Genomic DNA, 11,910 nt, shown 5'->3' with positions numbered 1-11,910 from the left:
TTGCTTGAACTGATGATTTCTTTAATTTAACGAAATTTTTTCACAGAATTACAGTTAAGAAAATGATTGAGGGGGACAATCTCAGGGACCTTAGGAATCAAAGTAATGTATTGCACAAATCTCAATGATCATTTTGGTTAAAAGCTAAAAGCTTTTATGCAGAGCAAACAGATTATCTATTATTCTGACTACAAGTTTGGTTCTTATGTGTATACAGATGACGGGATGGCTCTATTGGCACTCAAAAATTTTTAACATCTTATTTCCTTCGCACGCAGAAGATCTTTAAAAACACAACAATTTTATTTTTTATAAAATTTGTGACTCGTGAGTTTTTAGTCGGTTTTGCAGACTTCTGCATATAACGTCAAAGTCAAATTGCAGCAGAAGTTAGCGGGTTTATTAGACTGGATCAGGATCCTCGTTAAGGGTGAGGATCATTTTGAGCAAATCTATCATACCGTTCAAATTTTATTCAACGGTTATAATTATTATAATTTTTAGAGGAGCTCTCTGTTTGTAGTCGTTGGATAAAATTTGAACGGCCCGATGAGTTTGTTCAGGAGGATCCTCATCCTTAGCTAAAGAGAGGATCATGATCCTATTAGACTTGGATTCTCCCCCTTCTTGTCCCTTTTTACTATAAACGGTTCAAAAGAAACCTAATGGTTTAAAGTTGTGCCACATGTTTAATGAGCTTTATTTTATTTATTTTTTATTGCTTTTTTTAATAATTCTTTTTCTTCTACCGTCGGCCCCACACCACTATTTACCCTCCTACACACCAAATATAGTTTACGCCTCGGGTTGATTTTGACTCTATAGTAGAACTTGGCAGTTGAGCTGCTGGGAAAGTCAGAAGAAATTCTTGAATTGTATTGTCCTCATCAATTTGTTCAACAACCCTCATATGCGTTACATAATTGTTCAACAACCCTCATATGCGTTACTTTATAAGGAGGAGATGAAATGGAAGATACATAGGAGGGGAGATAATTATCCCCACTTCCTCCCTTTAATTTTGCTGAAGTTTTGTAAGAAAAAAGGTTCTAAAAAACGTTAGGCGTTAGTCGGGCGGGAGATTGGCCCCTAGCGCCTAGGCGGTTTGGCTGGGTCTAGGCGACTTAGGCGGATTTAGATAAATTTTTTATATATCTTGTAAATAAGTATATACTGATACTTGCAAAAAATTATACTTGTAAGAAATCTTTGAATAAGATAGTAAGGGTGCATTTGTTGCACCGGACTATCTCGGACTGGACTAACTTCAGGGACTAAGCTGGATTGGCTTGGCTTGGACTAAGCAGTACTAAAATTGTAAAGCGTTTGATACAGTACTGGACTAGCCAGGACTAAATTTTTATTTTTTATTTTTTATATTTAATTATGAAAACTTCCACTTTCTTGTTTAAAAAACATTTTTTTAAAGAGATAAAAGATGCTTTATTGAAAATATCATTCATCTCACAAACAAAACGGGGAAAGGATTTTGCTTTTACATGAAAGTCTACATATTTTTTTCACCATCATGAGCTATCAATACATGTACAAGTTGCAACTACTTGTGCTTAAACTTGAGTTCATTCACATATTCTTCAATGCCCTTAACCTAATTATGTAGATCTCGAGTGTTTCAATTGCAACCGCACAGGCTACGGGGTGTCCAGAATATGTAATCCCATGAGAAAAAGAACACAAGGTCTAGTTTAATGTTGTATTTGTCACTACTATACGTGTAGCCAAGCTTTCCAAATGCACAAATTACATCGCTCCAAATGCACAGATTGCATCATCATAAATAGAATGCAACAATTGTCTATGGTCCCGCAGTGTGCAATACAAATGGAGCTGGAAGATCAAACTTTTGTGGGCAGTCAGTGTGCAATACAAGGGGAACCATAAACACATGAGCAATGAACGATAATTTGGTAGATAATATTTTGAGTGTTGTTTATTAACACTAAAGTTAAACTAATGCCACCAAGGACAACTCAATTTATGTCGGTATTAAAATTTAAATCAATTCGAAGATTCTAAAATACTAAAACAGCAATTGGCTAATTCAAATGCGGAACTAATTACCTATTTGAGGAGAGTTTCACCGTCATTGACAGTCTTCGAGGTCCATACTTATTTTGTAGCACCACATTCCTTCCCTTTGAACCCAATGCAACTCCAACCAACTCTGCCACCATGTCCACCCCTACCTGCACCCACCACCGCCACCAATTCAGCCATTAAATTAACCCACTTCACATCTACCTACATCATTCAAATTTAAACAAATTCTAAGATTCTAAATTACATACAGAGCATCAATTCTAAGAATCATACACAAGCGAAGGTTTTAGTCGACGCGAGTCCCGATTAATACCATTAAACGTAGTCCTTGTTGCTAACAAACATGGGCTTGGACTAATTATTAGTCCAGTCCAGTCTAGTGAGGCTTAGTGAAGGTAAACAAACACACTCTAAAAGAATAATCAAATGCGTATCTACAACCTTACATAATAAGCGGAAGGTTCCCGAAAACATTGAGGAGAAACCTTACATAATCAGCGGAAGGTTCCCGAAAACATTGAGGAGAAACCTACATAATAAGGATTTGACCCAAACAGTGTCACGTTTCTCTCACTAGATATCACTTGACCCCAAAGAAATTAAAAAAAAAAATAGAAAATACCATAAATAGTTTATATTCTTGCAAGTAATTAGGGCTTGCATCAGATATTCTACTGCAAAATAAGACCAAGATATATGGATTTGTAAATATAAATAGCATGATTCAATAGAGGGAAAACAACATGTAAATAGCATGATTAAATAGAGGAAAAACAACATGTGGGTTAAGGTTGGATCCATATATGGCTAAGAGGAGAGTGCACCATCAACAACTTTTGCTTAGGTCTTCCACAATTTTAGACCTGAAACTTTGGGTTTACTTCTTCTAAATTAGAATCAAACTCACAATTAACCGGAAAATTTGCGTCTTAACTCGAGAGTTTAACTGTTTAATGTATTATGCGGGTCTCATGAATATGATTCTATAAAATGATACATTTATAAAACTCAGTCAACCTAATCATTTCTATTGTATATCTGAAAAATCAAACTCAAATGAACCGTTGTGAAAACTATTGATATGGACAATCGTAATTGAATGTATAGCTAGTAATTAATATGAGAACATTTTTATCAATGTCAAATAAAATCCTTACTCCGTCACTTGTTGTGCAACCTCTTGTACACTGAAATCAATCACATAGGACATTTAACAATTTTTTCCCTCCTCTCACTTTCCTCTTTTTCTCTTTATAAGGATGTTATTTTTAAATGTTGACGTGCTTTAATTATGACCGTTCAAATAAAAAGAGATTAAAAGAGAGAAATATTTGTAGATGAGAGAATCCTACTCTTCATATGTTTGGGGACAAAACTTTCCCGAAACCAGTCATCTTTTCGGTTCTTTTTTTTTTTCAATTTATTTAGTTGTGTTTAATAAATAGACCACTTCCAAATGGTCAATTTTGGACATATCCAAATTTGGCCAAAACTCTACACCAATTTTACCGTATTAGATTAGAATATTTCTCCAACAAAAAACATAAGGTCATGCTGTAAAAGCAATTGTTTGTTTTGGTCATTGGAAACTTGAAAGGAACTATCACAGCTTAATTAATGAGTCATTTACACTCCTCCTGATGCATTTAACTGTTTCAACACAAAAGGCTAAAAAACACAAACAAAAAAGAAAAAGAAAAATATTGCCAACAGTCATGAATAACCTACAAAAACAAAACTAGGCTCAAAATTTGAAGATAATGGAAGTGAAAATCGTCATCGGTAGCTTCCTCCCTCTTCTCCGCCTCAGTTTTCACGCCTGGTCGTCGTCCTTCTGCGAGGAGCAGCGGCTCCTTCCTTCTCACTCTCAGATGAAGTACCTTCCTTCTCCTTCTCGTCTTCCTTCGCAGCTGCACTGCTTGAAGCAGCAGTGGCTCCGGTGGTTTTCTTCTCAACTCTTGCCTGCATAAAGATAAAGCAACATTTAGCAACAAGCAACATCAGTAGCTACAACTACTTCTTTTGGTCTTTTTGAGGAGCTTCGGCACTCACAGGTTTCTTTCCGCCGAAGAGTAGCTTGACAAAGACAGTGAAGATGATCACCACAATCGCGATAAGGATGCCAACGGTGAGATTTGGTTGTTCCTCTGCCTTCTCGATGAGATCCTGCACCAAACAAGCTTGGATTTTAGATTGCGTTCAGGAAAATCACCCTCAAAAGGGATAATAAACGAAAGACTTATGACTTACAACGATCTTAGGCTTGTGGGAACTCAAGAAGGGAAGATCTGCGACTGTGTAGAGGAGGTCAAATATTTTCTTCTGCAGGAAATAGAAATACGATCATCAGTAACTGTACCAAGTAACCATCAAATAAATTCCATAAGAACAGCTGTATAGAATTGATAAGCTGCAAAACATTTACCTGGACGGTGGCAAGGAACCCATCTGTGCCTTGAACATCTTCCTCTTCCTTCGACTTCTCTTTCTCAACTTCAAATTTTGGTTTCCAAGCGGTCTCTCTGTATGTTTGTGCAACTTTCTCGTCCTTCGCTATCAAAATGTTGTCAAACAATATACCATCTTGCATCGTCCAGATCTCAATGCCGACAGCTGCGATAGGCTCAAAGTTGGGTTTGTCAGCTTCAAAGTAGCTGGGGTTTGGAATCTCCTGAGGCTTCCAGATACCCTTGTAACTGGGGTTATCGATAAGTGGGGCATGCCATTTTCCCTTGTAAGCTGGGTTCCTCTTCATTGGCTTCTTCCATTCACCGCAACCAGGGGCGGTCACACACTTCGGGTTCTCGATCCTTGGGGCTTCCCATTCACCATCCTCCTCATCATCCCAGTCTTCTGGTTTCGTGGAATCAGGATCATCTATCTCCTCAGGCTCATCATCCAACCATCCTTCAGGTTTCTCTGCTTCTTCATCTACAATTTCCATTGGGGCATCCTCATCCCAGTCCTCCGGCTTTACAGCATTTGGGTCTTGAATCTTGGCTCTCTCATCCCAATCCTCAGGCTTCTTATCCTCTGGATCAGGGATTGTCTTGGTAGGAATAAGAGGTGGCATGAAATCATCAGCCGATAGGAAATTCGCCTTCTTCTTCTCTTCCCCATCAACCAGAATTACCAACTCGTTATTGGGTTTAAGAATGGCAGTGTACACATGAGTAAGTTTGTCAGCTGGGACAGAGGGTGGAGTCGTCAAATGGTGTTCAACGTACTCCCCGCTCTTGGGGTTCTTGTGCTTGAAAATGAAGTGAACCTTGTTTGTGAGCCCACATTTGTCAGGTCCAAACATGATCGAATAAGGAGACTCATTGTCGAATATCTTAGGTTCCCATCCAGCCTCCTGAGGTCGAAGGTATTTCAGATAGGCACCACCACATTCAAGCCCGTTCTGGAGACGAGTCTCAAATTGGAGGACAATAGTTCCATCATTCAGACTCTCAGGCTTCTCAAGCTCCTTCACTATTGCGTACTTCTTGGCAGGCTCACTCACAAGAAGCCCGTAATCCTCATGTCCCTCGCTCTTCGAGTGACTCCACACACCTAAACCCAAATTAGACATCCCCATAAGTTTGCAACTCAAAATACAGCAAGAAATGCACCCAAATCATGATCGACGAGCTAAAATTTATAAATTAGATAAGCAGGGGACATATAATTCTATATTTCTGTTATGATTCCTGGCCACTATGATTCACAAAAACTATACGATGCCCCAAGAACAAAATCCAAGCACACAATGAATATTTCCATTAAAACATACAGACCCGTCACTGCTAACTATCTCATTATAAATCTAGAGGAATCAAAAGGTGCAATTTCGCTTCTAAACATTTGTATCGTTGTTTAACTCCACTTAAATCTATTAGCTTAACAGTTTACAAAACAACATTTTAAACTACCATAACCTACGGAGGGAGGGGGATTCAAGCTCGAGTGCAAGGGGAACTCAGACACAATTGCAAAGCGGCCACGGCATTGTACGCAATGAATAATTCCATTAAAACATACAGACTCATCACTGATAACTATCTCATTATAAATCTAGAGGAAACAAATGGTGCAATTTTCGCATTGAAACATTTGTATCGTTGTTTAACTCCACTCAAATCTATTAGCTTAACAGTATACAAAACAACATTCTAAACTACTATAATCTACGGGGGAGGGTGATCCGACCTCGGGTGCAAGGGGAACTCGAACACGAATGCAAAGCGGCCCAGGCACACTGCCCTGGTCAACTGACATAACCCACATCTACGTTAACGCAAATATTCAAGTTCAACATACATCGAAACCATTAATATCATTCAGATCGATGGATCGATCATACACCGATCCAATAACTACAAACAAATACAAACATTCACACACATCTAAGATATCATCTTTTTTTCTCTTAAATTAGAAAGAAAGAACGGACCTTGGTACTCTTCTTTGCTAGAAACGATCCATCGGCCCTCGAATGCGTCATCAAACGAATCGTAAAATACCTAAATTCACAAATTAATCGAAATTGGTAAGAATTTGGGATTCAAATCTGAGATTCAAATCATGAAATTGCAATTACAAATGAGACGATTCGAATTACCGTATCGTCGGAAGCAGATAGCTGCTGAAATGCAAAGCAAGCTACCAGCACCAGCAGCACCGGAAGAACACCACCGCGAACCCTAACCATCTTTCTCTCTCTAAAACTCTCTCTCTCCTCTGTATCTCTCTCACTCTCTCTCGTCGAAGTTCCTAGACGAGTCCGCTCTCTCTGGGAAAGGGTTCTGAGCCTTGTACATATAGATCTGCACAACACTGCCTTCGACTTGCTTCGGCCAATCAAATCACGTGCCACGTTCAATGGACCAATGAGATCCCGCCACGTCAAAAACTTGACGCATCGTTGCGTCCCTTGCGAGTTACGACCAACCTTTTGGTTCTGTTCTTTCTCGTGACTGGGCCGGGTCAAAAGTCCAAATGAGTATTTGAAATTTCTCAATTCTTTTTTGGTTTTATTGTACGATGAAATTTCACTTATGCTTTTTTAGGTCTCTATCTATGGAATTGAATCCTCGTCGGATCCCCTCCTTGAGATCTAGAGATCAACGCACACGAATCGTTGATTAAAGATCATAAGGCTACAATTTTTTTATTTTTTATATTTTTCATGCAAAACGAGGTTGTTTTACTTTTAAAAATATTTAATTGTAGACGCACTATTTTTTTTATCAACAATACGTGTGCGTTGATTCTTAGGATCCCCAGAAAGGGGATTCGGCGAGGATCCAATTCCTCTATCTATTAAGAGTTTGGGAGTCTTTTAATTTTGAGAAGAGAAATATTAATATGTTAAAAATTACGTAATACATCAATATTTTTTGTTTGAAGTGATAATATGGTAACTAATTAGAGTAATAATACGAGTAATGTTTTTTTCATTAAAATGATAGAAATCGTAGGAGTACTAGAGAGATTCGAGATCGCTTCCCTTTTATTTATCAATAAAAAAATTCAAATAGATTGCATTTTTCAACTATTTTAACTAATCATATGATTTGATAATTACATGCTAAGTAACTGTTCATCGTAATAATTGATGTAATAAGTAACATCCAGTCACGTAATATGGCTAATTTATAATTCTAGATTCAGCAATAAGTAGAGATAGTAAAGGTAAGGAACATCAAATATGAACACAAGGTGACTTCTCTAAAAAGCACTTTGTTGATGCATAAAATCAGCAAGTACTTTGGTACAACAGAAAGTGTCAAGTTTGTAACCTTCGCTAGATTGCTCTGGTCGTTAGTGTGTATAAGTATGTAAATGGATAGAGACAGGGAAGCAAACAACACAAGATGTACATGGTTCACCTAGATTGGCTACGTCCACGGAGTAGAGAAGTTCTCATTAATTGTGAAGGGTTTACACAAATACATAGGTTCAAGCTCTCATTTAATGAGTTCTAGCGAATAGTTTAGTACAAATGACATTCGGAATTATTGTGGGAGAATGATCCTCTTTTATAGAAGAGAGTTTCTAGCTTTGTTCTGATATTGACACGTGTCGCGCTATGATTGGTCTCTGATATCAACACTTGTGTTGTGATTGGCCTCTTGGTTGGAGGGAAACTCTTATGGATTCTTGACGGTATACTATTGACCGGTAATTAATAATTTCGGAATTGATTGGTACAAACACACTTAATTCTTATAAGCGCTTTATCACTTGCTTCGTCCACTCGGTGGTATTCGTTTGTTTTGTTTGGTTAGTGGCGGGCAACGAGCCTGCAATGCCGCAATGTCACTTCGAATCCTCGCACCAAAACCAAAACCAAAACGGCCGTCTCTGTTAGAAATTTGCGACGGAGATCTCGACCCCAGACAGTTCTACCAACTCCTCTCCCACGCCGTTACTTCCGGCGTCTTCGCCACCGACTCCGTCCTCTCCAGCAAGCTCCTCCTCCGCTCCCTCTCCCACCGCCGCCTCGAATTTTCCCGTGCCATCTTCTCCCAGATTCAAAACCCAAATAACTTCGCCTGCAACTTCATCTTCAAAGCCTTCTGCCACAGCTCCTCCCCGCAAGAAGCGCTCTTTCACTACAATCTCGTGCGACGTCGTTTTCCCCATTTGCTGCCGGATAACTACTCCTTCCCTTTCCTCTTCAAAGCATGCGGTCGTCTCAGTCTTCCCCACAAGGGCCAAGAGCTTCACTGTTTGGCAATCGCGCTCGGGCTCGAAACCGACGTCTTCGTTCAAAATGGCCTCGTTTCGATGTACTCCGCATGCGGAATGCTTCACTGTGCTCGTAAAGTCTTCGACTTGCTTCCTGTTTCAGTCCGCGACGTGGTGTCTTGGAACAGCATTGTTTCTGGGTATGTGCAGAGCAATCGGAACTGGGACGCACTCCAGATGTTCGACGAAATGCTTGCATTTACAAGGCCCGATAATGTGACGTTGGTCAGTGCTCTCACTGCTTGTGGGAAGATGGGTTGTCTTCATTTGGGGAGGCAAATTCATGGGTTAGTGTTGGCAAGGGGGTTCACTTTGGACGTCTTCTTGGGTTCGTCTTTGATCGACATGTATGCGAAATGTGGGCGCATGGATGAGGCTCGAAAGGTTTTCGATAGAATTAGGGACAAAAATGTGGTGTGCTGGACTTCTATGATCGCTGGTTATGCTCAGTCACGTTCGTTCAAGGATACGATTGAATTGTTTAGGGAAATGCAATTAGATGGAGTTGAAGCAGACGCGGCAATGGTTGCTTGTGTGATATCAGCCTGCGGGCGTTCGGGTGCATTAGGCCATGGAAGATGGGTGCATACATACTGCGAAAGAATCGGCTTTTACACCAACATCTCCGTGAAGAATGCCTTGATTGACATGTATGCGAAGTGCGGAGACATTAAACGGGCTCTTGAAATTTTCCATGACATGAGCAATAGAGATGTATTTACATGGACTGCCATGATAACTGGTCTTGCTATGAACGGGGACTCTGTCGGAGCACTGGAAGTGTTTACACAAATGGAAGCGAGTGATGTGAGGCCGAACGAGGTCGCGTTCCTCGGCATCTTGTCAGCATGCAGTCATGGCGGGTTTGTGGATAAAGGTTTTCACTATTTCAGAGCCATGGCTGGAATATATAACCTCACTCCTCGCATTGAACACTACGGATGCATGGTGGATCTTCTTGGTCGAGCTAATCTGTTAAATGAAGCAGAGAAGTTCATCGGAGCTATGCCAATCCAACCTGATGTGGTTATATGGCGATCTCTGCTTTTTGCATGTAGGACTTATGGAAACATAGCATTGGCAGAGTTTATAGCCAAAAAGATTGAGGAATTAGAACCAAGAAAGTTTGAGTCTCGCGTTTTGTTATCGAATCTATATGCTTCGGCATCAAGGTGGCATGAAGTGAGCAGGATGAGGAAGGGTACGCCTCGTCAGGGTGCCCAGAAGCAGCCGGGTTGCTCTCTTATAGAAGTAGACGGTCTTGTTCATGAATTCATTGTTGCAGATTGTTCACATTGTCAAATTGATTCGATATACGAGACGCTTAGAGGAATGAACAAAGTCATACCATCAGAAAGATTTGATTAGGGAGTTTGGATGGTACACAATTCTTATTGGAAAGTTGGCAACCGAACAGAAAGATTTGAGGTATTGATGATTAGTTCAAGGTAGATGACAGTGCCAAGAATGGCGGTAGTTGCTCGAATGCGAATCCTGCTGTGTAATCCAGGATCATTAGGCAAAGAAGGGTTGCCTACTAAAGATTTGATGGCTGAGAGGCGCCGCCGGAAGAAGATCAACGACCACGACGGGATTAAAACCCTGGGATAAGGTTCTTGGGTGTTCAAATTCACCACTTGAGATAACCTCAAGGGTAATTAACCTCACAATGAATTAATAATAATATGATTAAAAAATTCGCCTTTAGCGAGAATCGATCCTAAAATCTCTCATTCACAAGCGAAGAAAAATATCACTAGACCGTAGTAGTAAGTGGTTTCATTAAGTTGGAGTTGAAATTGCATTATTGCGCATTAAATACGGTTGTAAGATTGCTTTACATTAGAATTTCTAAAGTTCCGTTTGATAATTATTTCAGTTTTTGTTTTACAAAATTACAAACTGAAATCTTGATTGATATCTTTTCAAAGTATTGAGTTACAGTAACAAGCATAATCAGTACGCTACAGTCACAATAAAGACATAGAAGCAAAAAAGATAAATACAAGCAATTCACCGAAGTAAAAACCAGAGAGTAAAAAAAAAAAACAAAAGAAAAAGGAAAAGGATAACTAAGCGTTGGGTTGGGCATGGACAGGGTCTACTCCGACGTCCTTGACAGTCTCGGCTCACGAACGGGGCGGGTCGGGTTTGTAAGCGAAAACATCTTTCCGGATCGGATCCTTAACGGCGTGATTGTAGTCGTCAAACTCCTGAACATGCGCCACCTTCCTGAAAAACGAATTTTTAACGAACTTGTCAGACTCCTCCACCACGCGCTCCGGTTCCACCACCTCCGGCAGCGTCTCTCTCCGTTCCTTCTTCACGTAGACTTGGGGATTGTGCTTCAGGTGCTGCTTGGCGGTATGGAGCCCCAGCCCCACCGACACCGCTATCATCCCGACCACAACGTAGACCGGCACGAAGTCGCCCCTCATAAACCTCTTGAAGTTGCTCTGTTGGGGCTTTTCGGTGGCACCGGCAGCCGGGGAGTATGGTTTCATCTTCGGGGAAGTCGAGGTGGCGTATCCGCGTAAGGCGGTGGACATTTGTTTCCAGTGATTCTGCAGCATTTGATGCTCTTGGTAAGTAAGTAAATCCTTAAAAAAAACAAAAAACAAAAACAAAAGTTGAACAAAAAGAACAAGATTTTACCATTGATCTGAAAGCCATGATCTTCTGCAGAAATGGATTTTTTCACTTGAACTAACTGCTGCTGGATTATCCTTGCTTATAAGATCGATGCTGACAACAGAGTTCAGAGGGTTCTGGAACCACGTATCGCAATATAGAAGCAAGTGGGACACGTGTCGAGTTATAATAGAGCAAGAGTGTCAGAAGAACCCTCCTGAAGCTGCCACGTCAAATTTTTCTTTTACTTTTCTGAAACAAAACTTACTTATATATCATTTACTTTTACTTAACAGTAAAAACTTACCTACAAAACATATTACTGCGGATACTTGGCGTGTTTACGCAAGGGAATAGAATCGGGGAATGGGAATTCGACACGTTTCATGGCATGCGGGATTATGCAGGTTTCATGACCAAAATCAAAAGTGAAGAAAATATAGATAAATGTCATTCTATTCTGATTCCTAACAATCTATTAAA

General features: G+C 40.1%; 2 protein-coding genes and 1 pseudogene across 3 annotated transcripts; 1 reads left to right on the top strand and 2 right to left on the bottom strand.

Moving 5' to 3' along the window:
* Window positions 1-3,651: 3,651 nt before the first annotated feature.
* On the bottom strand, window positions 3,652-6,952 carry LOC137710371 (Calreticulin family protein). Its single transcript, XM_068449329.2, has 6 exons — window positions 6,665-6,952; window positions 6,497-6,566; window positions 4,487-5,616; window positions 4,312-4,383; window positions 4,114-4,227; window positions 3,652-4,023 (listed from the first exon to the last, which is right to left on the bottom strand). Exons 1-6 carry the CDS (start codon window positions 6,752-6,754, stop codon window positions 3,868-3,870), a joined length of 1,632 nt encoding a protein of 543 aa, XP_068305430.2. The 5' UTR covers window positions 6,755-6,952; the 3' UTR covers window positions 3,652-3,867.
* A 1,354-nt stretch (window positions 6,953-8,306) lies between these two features.
* On the top strand, window positions 8,307-10,668 carry LOC137709735 (pentatricopeptide repeat-containing protein At4g38010 pseudogene; annotated as a pseudogene). The gene has a single exon (XR_015963517.1). The product of XR_015963517.1 is annotated as a pentatricopeptide repeat-containing protein At4g38010 pseudogene (transcript).
* On the bottom strand, window positions 10,645-11,589 carry LOC137709729 (NFU1 iron-sulfur cluster protein). The gene is made up of 2 exons (XM_068448712.2): window positions 11,452-11,589; window positions 10,645-11,360 (listed from the first exon to the last, which is right to left on the bottom strand). Exons 1-2 carry the CDS (start codon window positions 11,467-11,469, stop codon window positions 10,926-10,928), a joined length of 453 nt encoding a protein of 150 aa, XP_068304813.1. The 5' UTR covers window positions 11,470-11,589; the 3' UTR covers window positions 10,645-10,925.
* Window positions 11,590-11,910: the final 321 nt, after the last annotated feature.

Source organism: Pyrus communis, chromosome 6, assembly GCF_041283825.1.
Source record: "Pyrus communis isolate YQ-2024b chromosome 6, ASM4128382v1, whole genome shotgun sequence".
NCBI classification, from domain to species: domain Eukaryota; kingdom Viridiplantae; phylum Streptophyta; class Magnoliopsida; order Rosales; family Rosaceae; genus Pyrus; species Pyrus communis.
This window is presented reverse-complemented; position numbering and strand designations above follow the sequence as displayed.